Source organism: Saccostrea echinata, unplaced genomic scaffold (genome assembly GCF_033153115.1).
Source record: "Saccostrea echinata isolate AGI-Se365-2 ecotype Australia unplaced genomic scaffold, CSIRO_AGI_Sech_v1 ptg000001l, whole genome shotgun sequence".
In the NCBI taxonomy this organism is placed as follows: Eukaryota; Metazoa; Mollusca; class Bivalvia; order Ostreida; family Ostreidae; genus Saccostrea; species Saccostrea echinata.
In genome coordinates, this window is record NW_026889750.1 from 6,525,508 (window position 1) to 6,539,506 (window position 13,999).

At 34.4% G+C, this 13,999-nt stretch overlaps 1 protein-coding gene across 1 annotated transcript; it reads left to right on the forward strand.

Annotated features, from left to right (window-relative positions):
• The first annotated feature begins 10,318 nt into the window (after nt 1–10,318).
• On the forward strand, nt 10,319–11,670 carry LOC133180968 (uncharacterized). Its single transcript, XM_061315454.1, has 3 exons — nt 10,319–10,333; nt 10,553–10,752; nt 11,445–11,670. The coding sequence occupies exons 1-3, from the start codon at nt 10,319–10,321 to the stop codon at nt 11,623–11,625; spliced, it is 396 nt and encodes a 131-aa protein (XP_061171438.1). The 3' UTR covers nt 11,626–11,670.
• The last annotated feature ends 2,329 nt before the right edge of the window (nt 11,671–13,999 follow it).

The window sequence follows — 13,999 nt, forward strand, 5'->3', positions numbered from 1 at the left end:
TATTATCTCCAGGGGCTTGTGATCCGTAGTAAGTATGAATTCAGCACCAAATAAGTAGAGATGAAAGTGTTCAATTCCCCACACTATAGCTAGCGCCTCCTTTTCCGTCTGGGAGTATCTTGTTTCCATATCAGAGAGAGCTTTGCTTGCATAGGATATGATCCTTCCCTCTTGAGTGAGTACTGCTCCGAGTCCCACTGGACTTGCATCAACCAGAAGCTTTGTTTTCTTTGCAGAATCAAAGTAGGCCATAACATCAGTAGTTAGTTTATCCTTCAGTTCATCAAATCCTGATTGTTCTTCTTTGCCCCAATGCCAAGTTGTTTTCTGGTGAGTAAGAACACGTAGTGGAGCCACAATTGTTGCAAAGTTTGGTATGAAGCGAGAGACATAGTTGGCTAATCCCAGAAGACTACGAAGTTCGCCTGCATTTTGTGGAGCTGTAGCTGATTTAATGGCATCTATCTTCTTTGGGTCTGCTGACATCCCTTCTGCACTAAAGTGGTATCCAAAGAATTTTACAGAGTTCTTGTTAAATTCACACTTTGACTTGTTCAAGGTTATGTTCTTCTCACGTAACCTCTGTAGTACCTTCTTGAGCCTTTGATCATGCTCCTGTTGTGTTTTTGCGAACACAATTATATCGTCACTGATATTTCGAGTGCCTTCTAGTCCCTCCAAACAGTCTCTGATAATAGTTTGAAATTTTTCTGCAGCACAGCTGATCCCAAATATCAAGCGTTTGTACCTCCGTAGACCAACATGCGTAGTGAATGTTGTTATGTTCCGTGATTCGGGTGCTAGTTCCACCTGATGATATCCTGAGTTGAGGTCCAACTTTGAGAATACACGAGATCCATTTAGGTCAAGTATGATGTCATCTATAGTGGGTGTTATATGCCGTTCTCTCTTGATTGCAGTGTTCACCTGCCTCATGTCAACACAGATCCTAATTTCCTCTGGTTTCTTTTGCTTAGGGGCTACCACTATAGGGGAAACCCAGGGAGTGGGTCCCTCAATTTTCTCTATAATATCAAGTTTTTCAAGTCTCTCTAGCTCAGCTTCCACCTTTTTCCTCATCTGAAAGGGTATTCTCCTATGCGGCTGTGCCACTGGCGCTTTCGTATCGTCAACATGTATCTGTAACTGTAGGTCTTTTATTTTTCCAATGCCTTCAAATCTGTCCGAGAATTCATCAATGATCTGTTCAGTTTTGGACGGCGTGACTAAACGAATAACTGGTATGACGTCCAAGTCCACTGCAGTGTGGTAGCTGTGAAGTGATCCATAACTCCCTTTCACAACATATAATTCTGTAGTTGTCTTTGTACGGTGAGTGATAGATGAAATTTCAGTTCTGAAACTACCAACTAAGTCTATTGGCTTTTTGGATCCATATGCGTAGGCTCTTGTACCAGTATGATCAATATTTGGACGTTCCTTGAGTTTGGCAAAACAAGTTTCATCAATAATGTTCACTGTTGTTCCAGTATCAACTAGCATTTCAACGTCTGTGCCGAACATTCTTATTTTGGTATTTGGTTGCTTACTGTTTCCCTTAGGTTTGTTGATATGAAAGGAATATTCGTCCTCAGAGCTCGACACTTCAGTTGTTGCTGTTTGGAGTTGTTTCACCATTTTGGATTTGCACACCCTGGCGAAGTGATTCAGTTTACCACATGATCTACACTTTTGGCCTCTAGCAGGGCACTGTCCAGTATGAGGGTATGGTCCTCCACAATGATGGCATGTTTTCTCATGTTTTCGTCGTTCTGAGTTTCCTCTGTTTCTACATGTTCCTCTCTGTATACTTCTGCCTCTCCCATTTCTGGTCTCTCCTTTGTGTGTTTGCTTTCTACGTGAGTTATCGGGGGGCTTTGTCACTGCATTAACGAGCGCCGCACCTTCATTTTCGATCCCTGTAGCTTGTGCATCACTAATTTCAAATGATCTTGCAAGCAATAGCAGTTGTTTCAAATCAATTTCGGATTCACGGAGTGCTCTTCGCCGAAGCCTTGAGGAACTGCATGATTGAATAATTTGACTCTTGATTTCATTTTCGACGTTTGTAAATTCACACGTTTCAGCCAGCTTCCTTAGGCGGGTGTGAAATGTGTCAATGGATTCACCTGTTTCTTGTTTTGCTTGCCGGAATTTGTAAATGTCATATTCCCATATTTCTTGTTTCTTTTTGGGACGAAGTACGTGTTCAAAGCATCTACAGCTTGTCTATAAACATCTTCCTCACTTTCTGCGAGGGTCAATGTTGTGAAAACATCATGCACCTCCTCACCTGCATAATGCAACAATAAAGCCTTCTGACGCTTCTTATCTGTAACGTTCATGGCAACAATTAAATTTTCAAAACGTTCTTTCCACTTTCTCCATCGCGTCGCCGTGCTTCCTTCTGCATGAAGTACAAATAGGGGAAACTGAGGAAGTGCCGCCATTTTTCTCATGTGGATCACACGTGGAGCGAAATTGCAAATCGAAAGTTAATGTTTATTGTTATGTCACTTGCCTTCGTAATGCCGACCTGGAATGGCGTATTGGGTGATCCTCAGGTGCGCTTTTTTTTAAGTCTCCGTCCTCGTCGCCAATGTAATGTTCTTGTAATTACTGGTGAATGATCCAAATCAAATGATAACACATGTGTTCAATACACATCTTTATCTAGAACTATATAGGTAGTGACAGACATCTAAAACACAAAACCAAAAAGTAAAGATAATAAATTTCCGGATATTACAATATCAACAAGAGGCCCATGGGCCACATCGCTCACCTGAGTAACTTTGGCCATGCTGTTCTTTACCAGATCCCCCCCCCCTCCTTGTAATACCAATTGTGGCCCCGCCCTACCCCGGGGGGTCCTGTTTGAACAATTTAGAATCTACACTACCCAAGGATGCTTCCACATAAGTTTCAGCTTTTCTGGTCCAGTGGTTCTTGAGAAGAAGATTTTTCAAGATTTTTCCTATATATTTCAATGTAAAACTTGGATTCCCTATTGTGGCCCCGCCCTACCCCCGGGGGTCATGATTTTAACAATTTAGAATCTACACTACCCAAGGATGCTTCCACATAAGTTTCAGCTTTTCTGGTCCAGTGGTTCTTGAGAAGAAGATTTTTCAAGATTTTTCCTATATATTTCAATGTAAAACTTGGATTCCCTATTGTGGCCCCGCCCTACCCCCGGGGGTCATGATTTTAACAATTTAGAATCTACACTACCCAAGGATGCTTCCACATAAGTTTCAGCTTTTCTGGTCCAGTGGTTCTTGAGAAGAAGATTTTTCAAGATTTTTCCTATATATTTCAATGTAAAACTTGGATTCCCTATTGTGGCCCCGCCCTACCCCCGGGGGTCATGATTTTAACAATTTAGAGTCTACACTATCCCAGGATGCTTCCATATAAGTTTCAGCTTTTCTGGCCCAGTGGTTCTTGAGAAGAAGATTTTTCAAGATTTATTCCTCTATATGTCAATGTAAAACTTGGATTCCCTATTGTGGCCCCGCCCTACCCCCGGGGGTCATGATTTTAACAATTTAGAATCTACACTACCCCAGGATGCTTCCACATAAGTTTCAGCTTTTCTGGCCCAGTGGTTCTTGAGAAGAAGATTTTTTAATGACCCCACCCTATTTTTGTCTTTTCTTGATTATCTCCCCTTGTAAGGGGACTTGGCCCTTTATCTTAACAATTTAAATTCCCCTTCACCCAGGGATACTTTGTACCAAGTTTGGTTAAAATTGGCCCAGTGGTTCTTGAGAAGAAGTTGAAAATGTGAAAAGTTTACAGACGGACGGACAGACAGACGGACGGACAGACGGACAGACGGACGGACGACGGACAACGGGTGATCAGAAAAGCTCACTTGAGCTTTCAGCTCAGGTGAGCTAAAAAGTGAAATACAGAAAACATGCTCATAAAGTAGTCCTGGTGATACGAATTTCTAGTCCCTAATAGCCGAAATTCTTTATATCCATTTCAAAACTGTAATAATATATGAGATGAGAAAAAGAAACCTAGATTTTATTATACCAAAGTTAGTTCCTTAGAAGTGAATTTAATGTAAACGTGAATTTTAAATCTGACCAATGATGATATTTCTAGTTCATAACAAATGTGACATCATAATTTATGTTTCAGGGGTAACATGAAAAGTTGTGACAAAAATAATCAATGCCTGAAGCATTAAATGTGATTCTGTTAGTTGTAACCAAAATGATTTTTGTTAATAAATCTAAATATCTTAAGTAGATCACAGGAAGGTTGTTATATTAACTTCACATGCTTCTTTTTACATCTGTTTTGATTTGATGGCTGAATTTGCGTGTCAGTTTTAGTTACTCTTCGGATATGTATTGTTTTCATGTTTTACAGACGCTGAATATCACGGAAAGGTTTGTACATACATGTGTTAATGTACAATAAGCACTGACTCTGAAGACATTTATTAATGAAAAAATAATAAGAATCGTATGATAATTACTGACTTGTGTTGACGGTATTATAACGAGATATCAATCCGGAAGTACATGATATTCGCCTCGATCGATATCAGGTATCTTTGGACTGGTAAATCAGTATTATATCCTCACAAAATTTAATAATTGGTGAATAATATTTAATAAATATTTTTAAACTTGTAATTAATGTTCCCATGATTGTATTCTAATTTCGTCAATCCTTATGTACAAATTACAGCCTTTGTGGAAAATAATATAACAAACGTCTACTAGCTATTTCATTCGATCAATCCATAGCTCGACTTCACAGAAAAGCATCGACTTCGCACTTCCAAGGTCATGTATCTAAAATAAATAATAAAAAATGGTTATTTGTTTTGAGGAGAAAAAAATATTCAAGAATTTCAGAACTTAAACGATGCCTAGATATCTGATCACGAGTGAATATAATCTCAGAAATAAAATTCAGTCTTTATTTCAATCTAATCTGATAATGAGATTTACATCATATAGGAGACAGACATGTAACAAAACAATAAATTTTATGTTATAATTGTTTAAATTCGATACATGTACCTTTAGGTAATTATAAGCACTGAAGAAAACGTCCTCATGAAACAGTGCCTCAAAGACAAAAAATTATACTGTTAATTCACAGGATATTCCAAATATGTTAATCCCGACCCACAGATATTACTGAAACACATTGCCAATAACACTAGAATAACACTAGTCTTTCATGAACTGATGAGCAAAGGAGTACCCTGATCCACGTACAGCTCAAAAAACAAAACCTTTAAAATAAATGCCAAAAATAAATGGAAATGGATACATTGCTACTGAACAATGGCGAAAGAAAATATGATGAAGATCGAATTTGCAATTTTATTTACTAAGTTTTGGTATTCTTAAATTTTCCTGTGTATTACTTAATTGCTCCCCTTTTTGAACGAATACAGCTTTAATGCATTCAGGAAAGTTTTTACAGAACTTTTTATTTATTTTTGGGGGGTGGGGGGAGGGAATTGAACACTGATCTCCAAGTGTGACTTCCACATATATATTAATTTGTAAGTTGTTGGCATGTTTTGATTAAAATCTGGTCTTCTTATACTGACCCCAAACGTTTTTATTTGGATATGAAGCAGAACTGTTCCAGGGCAAAGCAAGTGAAGATACTATACTTCACCTAAGAAATTCTCTTGTTCTCTTTTGAGTTAGGCCATGCCGCTAAATAATAAATATACAAATCGTTTTCTAGAAAATACTAAACAAGTACACATTGTATAAACATCTTTCAGTATCTCCTGATGAGCACAAGAGAGTTTCTCAAATGCAATGCTTTTCTACATTAAGGCGACAAAAAGCAAATTTCGATTGAATCTCAAATGAAAACAATTCATGTAAAATTTACGATGGAATGAAAATACTTAGGTTATAACATGTCAACAAATATAGAAAGACATGTTGAACTCTTCGACTTGAATGGTACTCAATTCCAAAAACGTTCCGTAAAAACTTAACTCAAAACAAACCTGACGGCATTAAGGCTGTTATTTGTGCAAAAGGGGAGCAACTAATTACAAGAAAAGAAGACTTCAATATAAAATTCAAATATAACATATATAGTAAAATTGCAAAATTCTTCATATCTCTTGTTTGCGCCTTTTTTTTTTTTTTATAAAAAATAAAATTATACATATTTTCAAAATGTGGATTTAATTAGTCCACAGAGCATGTCACGTTAAAACGTTTCTTTTTGAGCTGTATATGTAAAATACCTCACGTCCCTTGATAACAGGAAACATGTTACACGAATATTTTTTTTATCTACATTTACGATAATTTATTAGATGTCAACTTTTATATACAATTGATCATACTGGGCATTGAATTGAAAATGAATAAAACTGTGTTATCCGCTACTTAAGATTGTGTCTCTGTTTTGAACATCAGTGAATCTTCTGAAAGTCACCAAAACTTTTTTTCCCTGACTGTAATACTTATTAAAACATTTTAGTTTCTAATTCGATGAATACAGAGGGTAAACTACGTATCTAAAACTATCAAACAATTTTCTTTCACAAAGAAGAACAAGATTAATATATCTTCATATTTCATTCCCGTTTGCTCTAGGTTTTAATATTCCTATATTTACTGGTATATCAAGATTTAGTAAGCATTTAAAAAGAATTACATCTTCTTCGATTTTGGGCTATTAATTTTCTCTTTTCTATCATTTTCATTCATTGACTATCCTCTTGGCTGCTGATTAGCATAAAACAGTTATATTACCAGACATTACACAAGGGATTCGACAACCGCCGTTCAATTAAGTTATAGTGGGGCAGAGCTAATATATGTAACTACACTTTGAACTCCTTAATAATGGTAATTTGATTTCTTCATTGTCTATTTATAACCATTTACCAAGAAATTTAATAATATAAGTTTCTCACTCTTAACATTCTCAAGATAAAATTATTTATTTGACATACACGCTTCTACTAAAAAAGAAGCCCTTGATATAAACCGCATTGTCAGGATTGTAAATGTAAAGTTTCTTTTTTATAAATTGAAATAAATTTATATTGACACGTATTTTGTGCTTCCGTGTTTCTATGGTTTGGCTCCGACCTATACAATTAGTTTTAAAAAGGATAGCCGGTGTGCCATGATATTGCTTAACTCCGATGGTTATCAGCTTTGTAAAAAGAATTCTATATTAATTAGACTTTGAAATGATAGTGAAAGGTCAAGAACTTATAAAACAATATAAACAATATTCAAAACAAGATCAAGGTTTGATTGATTTAAGAAATAGGTACCTCTAACCATTAAAGTCAACGCCATTTATTTATTTATTTATTTATTTATTTTTTTGAATTTTCGTCCGAAAGAGATTTTATGAAATATTTTCTTCTAGTGCCCAACAGCAATTGAAATAAGTGAGCAAGATTTAACGGTCAGTTAATTAGGAACAGTTGTTTTTTGTTTTGAACATATTTAATTGACAATGTGTTAAATGTCGGAATAAAAAACAATGAATTCTGAGTAGGTGACCAGTCCCTTGCGTTTGCAAATATGGTTGTTCATTATTTCCCCCACGCACAAGTCCTTGGGGAATGTGAAATACTTTTTTTCCTTCTTATGCAAATGTGTGTATCGTACCGCACAGCTGTACACAATGATAATTGTTAACAATACAATAATTACACATCTGTAACTGGCTTGATAGATACAATTATTGATCCTTTTTAAACACAAGTGCTTTCTCACCTTCTCGCTTGATCAGAATTGACAACTATGACAGAGCAATGACGTGTTCAATCACCGATGAAAATATGCATATTGAGAAATTTAATATTTGAATCGCAAACACATCAGAAATCATAGTTTTTTTTTTACCAACAAAATATGACTGGAAGATTTTATCACCCAGAATATTGTTTAATAAAAACCTTTTTGAAACATGATAAAAACCCTTTACATAAAACAGATATTAATAAAATAAAATGTAATTTGGAAGAAATTACTTGCTTTAAAACAATTAAAGCGCAAATGCATCCTTGTTAACTAAAATGTTATTGTTTTAAGTTTTTCATACTAAATATTGAAATTTGTTTTCCCCACAAAACATCAAGTTAGGTTCTATTCTATAGAATTTGTTTTCATTTGTCTTGCGATAGTTCTTTAATTCACAGATAATTAAAACGTTTATTTATCATTGCAAAAGAATGCAATAGAATGACTTACCTCTCATTTTAGACTCCCCTTCCGCGTCACCTCTATCTACGTCTCTCTGTGGTGTCCATTCTGACTGTTTTGGACACATCTGTCCCTCAGATAAACATCCTTATTGCAAAATTGAGGGATCCTCATCTACCTGTCATTGTACTGGTAAGTAATAATAATTAAAGCTGTCAGATATAGACAAATATTAAGCTACAAATATTGAAAAAAATCCTGGTACCCAACATTACAAACCTCCCATCATCCCGAATAGTGTCTTTTAAAATTTATGTATCTCATGCTTTGATGTCTGCTTTTAGAAACGCAATTTTAAATTATTGTCTGAAATATGTTTTTGAACAAGCAAAGGCATAACAGGAATATCTGTGGCCTTCATTTTATTCTTCAATATTTTCACATGCTGGACAGAACAGTCTCGCAAATGAATTTGTAATAATGTTGCAATATTGAATTCAGTGTGTATTCATTGCATTGTACTTATGAGCATTTTAAATATTTTTTGTTTAGAAAAATAATTATAAACGTGTTTTTGTACAAAAACGAATACCTACTGACGAAATGTTAAGTTCTGGATGCCTTTGAAAGCATTCAAAAGGGCATGAATAATTTTCTTGTAGCTGACTTTAGGAATTCCATATTTCTTCTTGCAAACAGAGTGCGAGTTTAATGTAATTCTTATAAAGATGTTTGTGTCATACCTACGAGTTTTTAAATAACCATCATTTTTCAATGTAAACATATACACAAAAAAGTAGTTTATTGAGGTCAAAATTCTGTTGGATTTAAAGCTTCATATACATCCTCAGATTCAACAACGACAGAGTCAACAACAACAACACCTACATCTGTACAAATAATATCAACAAGGAATTCATCAATACAGACAACAACAACAGCACAATCAATATCCACACACCCAACCACAGTGGCATCGACACTTTTGTTGACATCAACATCAAAATCCACTACTAATGTGACATCTTCTACGTCTTTTTCTTCATCAATTGCACTGAATTCAACACTATCAACTGTGTTTTCTTCAATAAAATCGGGTACAGCGTAAATTTTCTCCATAACAGTCTTCACCAGGAGCACCAAATCCTCCACAAAGAAAACTTTACTCTAAACATATTTTATTGAACAATTCAATACAGATTGGTAAACAGCAAAGCCTATTCACACTCTCTCCATGTATAATAGACCAAGACAAAGACGATAAACATATAAAACATCAAACTCGGTGCCAAAGAAAAACGTTTTCAAGTTTTATTATATTATTCCCCATGGTCCTATGTGTGTTTTGATTTGATTCATATCTCAAAGTTCTAAGTGAATATTCAGCGAGGAACTAAAATCATGTCAAGTCAGATAGAGGTTAAAATTAAGAAAGTTTTCTGTAAAATTCTATATACGTGTTTTGTAATTGAAAATTAATAATAAATCACATATCATTGATAGATCTTTACCCCAGTCACTTCGTTTTAATTTTGATAATTTTTTTCAAATAGCATGTACCTCTCAAAAACATTTCTAACGAAAAAATGGAGCACCTAAACTATAAGTTAATAATATGCTTTTGTATCGTATTTTGACAATTAATGAAATTGACTATAATGCTTTGATTTCCTATGACATAATGATAATTTTGATATATACTTTGATTCTTTACTCTGTAATATTTTTTTCCAGATTTTGATTGATTGATTGATTATATGTTGTTTTAATTCGAGAATTTTTCAACCATATAGAGACGTCACCTTATACCGGTGAAGGGCTTCATATTTAGACCTTTACTCGGCACTCACGGCCATTGAGCAGTTAGGGTTCTTTATCGTGCCAACGCCTACCGTGACACGGGGCCTCGGTTTTTAAGGTCTCTTCCGAACCACCCGCAACTTTCATTTCAAAGTGCCGAGCGCTTGGCGAAGGAACAACTGCTACATATCTTTATCGACTCAGGTCAGTCCCAGCCGATATTCAAACACACGACCTTCCGATCACGGAGCGAGCGCTCACCCAACTGAGCTACCGTGACGGTTTCAGATTTTGTTATTAATGACAGAAAAAAGGGAAACCTTTTATGATAGAACATGCATTTACCTCCAGTATTGATTTGATCTATCATAAAAGGAAAACCTCCAAAACTTTGATGTGTCTGTTTCGTGAAGGATAAGTTTCTTAAGTCCATTTTATTGTCCGAGATGCTTTATAACTTAAATTAATCTGATTAAAACAGCTGATCCAATGCGTATAAACTGATTTTAATCAGATTAAACTTAAAATAAATAGAAAATTCTTATACCAAAAACCTTTGTAATTTACAGAAATTAATTTTATCACAAGTTATTCTCTTTTTAATTAAAGGAATAAGAAAGTGTCACACATGTGGAGACGCAAATAACTCTATTTCCTGTGACACAAGGACCATCTACTTGGGTAATTTACAGAATTGTGCTCCGGGTGAAGATTTCTGTATGACTGATATAGTACACGACGGGCACGCTTATCCAAAAACCTATAAAAGGTTAGTATAAAGAGGATTTTTAATTTTCTGTAATTTGATATGGAATTTATTTCAGAAGTGGGATATAGGAATTTTTTTTATTTTCGCGAGTGCGAAGCACTTGATAGTGAAACTATCAAAAATTCCTGTCCCACTCGTGATATATATTCCATATTCAACTATAAAATATTGAATTTTTTGTTTATTGCATTTTCCTTGATTTTCCTTTGTCTCTTTACATTCGTAACACACTGTCAAAGGCTGTGTGACGCGGTTGAGATGTCATAGCTTAGAGATTGTGAGATGGAAAACATTGTATATTGGTAGAAACTTCGGCAGTTTCAGTCTCTGTCAGGAGGGTTTTTTACTCTCTTTATTATAACAGGCCGGAGAGTTTGTTTTTTTTTTTTACAACACTCTTTATAAGGAAAAGGAAAAACGAAAGTTTTGCCACACTTTTGATATTCTTTCACACTGTGACAAAATGTTACTTTGATATTCTTCTGAATTTGACAAAATATCAGTTTTAATTTGTAAATAAATAACAGTCTTTCACTATTGAATATGTAATAAATACCAAAACAAAATGTAGCCTTAAAAAAATATTATGCGTGGATTTGTACGCAAATTTTGAAATAAGTTGAATTTTTACATAAAGAGAGTGAAATGTTTAAGATACTAGTATATGAATAGAAAGGATTTTTTAACTGTAGGTGTGTGACGGAGCAAGAATGTCGAAACAAATGGCTCCACCAATCATCTGATCTGGAATACTGTATCAACTACGGAAGTGTTCCAATGTCAGGACAGTACAGCTGCCATTTTTGTTGTGTAGAAGATGGATGTAATGCCGGGCAGGTTCCGGAAAAATCAACCTTTTATACCAAAGCATGAAAAAGTTGATAAAATTTACCAAACAATTTTATTTATTTAACTACAACCATTAATATTGCAGAAAAATTCTTTGATTGAAATAGATTGAAGTAACAAATGAAACAACACACCAGGAAATGATTTTTTTTCTCTCTCTCAAAATGCAAATTCTTACTTAGAATTTAGAAAACGCACCTTTTGAATATAATATTTATCAATAATCTGCCTCTGCTTCCTTGTGTGTTTTATCATCGTATTTTTTAATTATTGTTTTTTCATTAAAGTGTAAAAGGTGAAGATAATTAATGAACAGCCATCAATCTCATTAATTCAGAAAAGAATACAAATTATCAACAGAGCAAAAAACACGGATCCCTTGAAACACCAGGGGTGAAAAATGTGTTTTATTGACCTTAGTTGAGTTTTTCCTGATTCCTGATTGAAAATGTTAAAAATTTGTCGTTAATGTTCTTAACTTAATCTTATTTAAAATGTCACTTTTATATTCACACAACACTTACTCTTCGCAGTTAGACAAATGCATACATACCGTTTATAGATAATGGATATAACGTCAAAATCGTATGCTTTGTACTCGTAATATGAGAACATTAGAAAATAAGAAGATCAGTATTTAATTCTAAACATCTCTAACTTGAGTCCATTTTGTGTATTGATATTGTAAGAATAATTATGCCATTTACTTGTGACATGATTTTTTTAAGTAACAAAAAAAACAGCACACAAATATACGATTGTTAACTTGCTGTGGAATCACATTAATATTTGCGAGTGCCAATCTTCCTGTTTTTATAGATTGACGGATTCTTGGGGGGGGGGGGTGGAGGGGGGTTATCAAACAGTATGAAAGAACGACAACTTCTGATATTCAATAGCCCTCGGAGATGTTCATTCTATGAATTTCTGAGATATTTGTTGCATATTAAATCCCTATAAATTATATTAATATATGCAAAGCAAACTATATGCAAATATTCATAGCATGGTATATAGAACATGAATCCTTGTGATATCTAAAAAAAAAAAAAAAAAAAAAAAAAAAATGACAGTCTTATTTTATTACCAAAATTAGGTCAAAGTCATTGCATTTTTCTCGAAATAAAGGACACAAAAATGGTAAACGCTTTCAATTAGCACAGAGAGATCAAAACAAATATGAGCTTTGAGATAATAAAACAAAAGTGGATTAAATGATTTAGCTAAAAATATATTGAAAGTATTGCACACACATACAAAAGTGAAAAGAGGAAGGAAACTAAAATAAAGTTCACTACTTTTAGGATATCTGTGGTATTTTGGAAAGTTTGTGGGAACGTATAGGGAAAAAAAAATCTTTAAAAATCTTCTCACCAGGAACGAAGAACAGTGCAAACATGTGAAAGCTTCATTACATAGTGTAGAGTTAAAATTATTCTTTCAAAACATTACTCCTCCTAAAGTTTTGATCCACTTTCAATAAAGTAGAATATACTAAGATACACAATTCTGTTTATCTGTTTCAGATTTCCTTGAACCATGCTTAATAAAAATAGATACAATCAAAACTTGTTATCTCAAATAAGATGGGACCAACATTAACTTTTGAGATATCCGATGATTCGAGATAACCTCGAAATGATAAAGGTGAAATTCTTGTAACCAGGTTTTTTTTGTAAAAAAAGAAGGCATTTTTAACCCCCCCCCCCCCCCCCCAATTTCACGACAAAGGTGAAAAAAAAATTCGAAAACCTTATTGCACATCCATAGGACACCACCAATCATCTTCCAAAAGATGATTAGGCTACTGCGTAAAATGTGAGAGGAGTTCTGGGAACCAGCTGTTTTTGTATAAAAAAAATTCATTTTTCGACCCCCATTTGACCCCAAGGATGAAAATGAAAATTTCGAAACATTGCAGATTTACAGGACACCACCTATCATCTTCCAAAAGATGATTAGGCTACTGCATAAAAGTAAGAGGGGTTCTGAGAACCAGTTTTTGTGGGAAAAAAGATCCTTTTTTGACCCCCGTTTTGCCCCAGGGTAAAACTGAAAATTCCAAAAGCTTATTTCACATCTACAGGACACAAACTATTATGTTCCAACCGATAGATTAATTGGATACTGCTCAAAATGAAAGAGGAGTTTGAGGAAGAAGAAAGTGTGATAGACTGACGGACGGACGGACCAGCTGGGTAAAGTGCAGGTATAATAAAGGTTCTATGAAAAACAGGGCATTTAAGGCGAGAACAAAACCCCGCTCTGGGACAATATATTTTTCAATTTTCAAAATTCATGGCAAAGTTATATTTTTCAAAAATTATGTTATCGGTAATGTCATCTTCAACACATTTGATTCATTTATTAAATTGACTGATTTATTGATTGATAATTT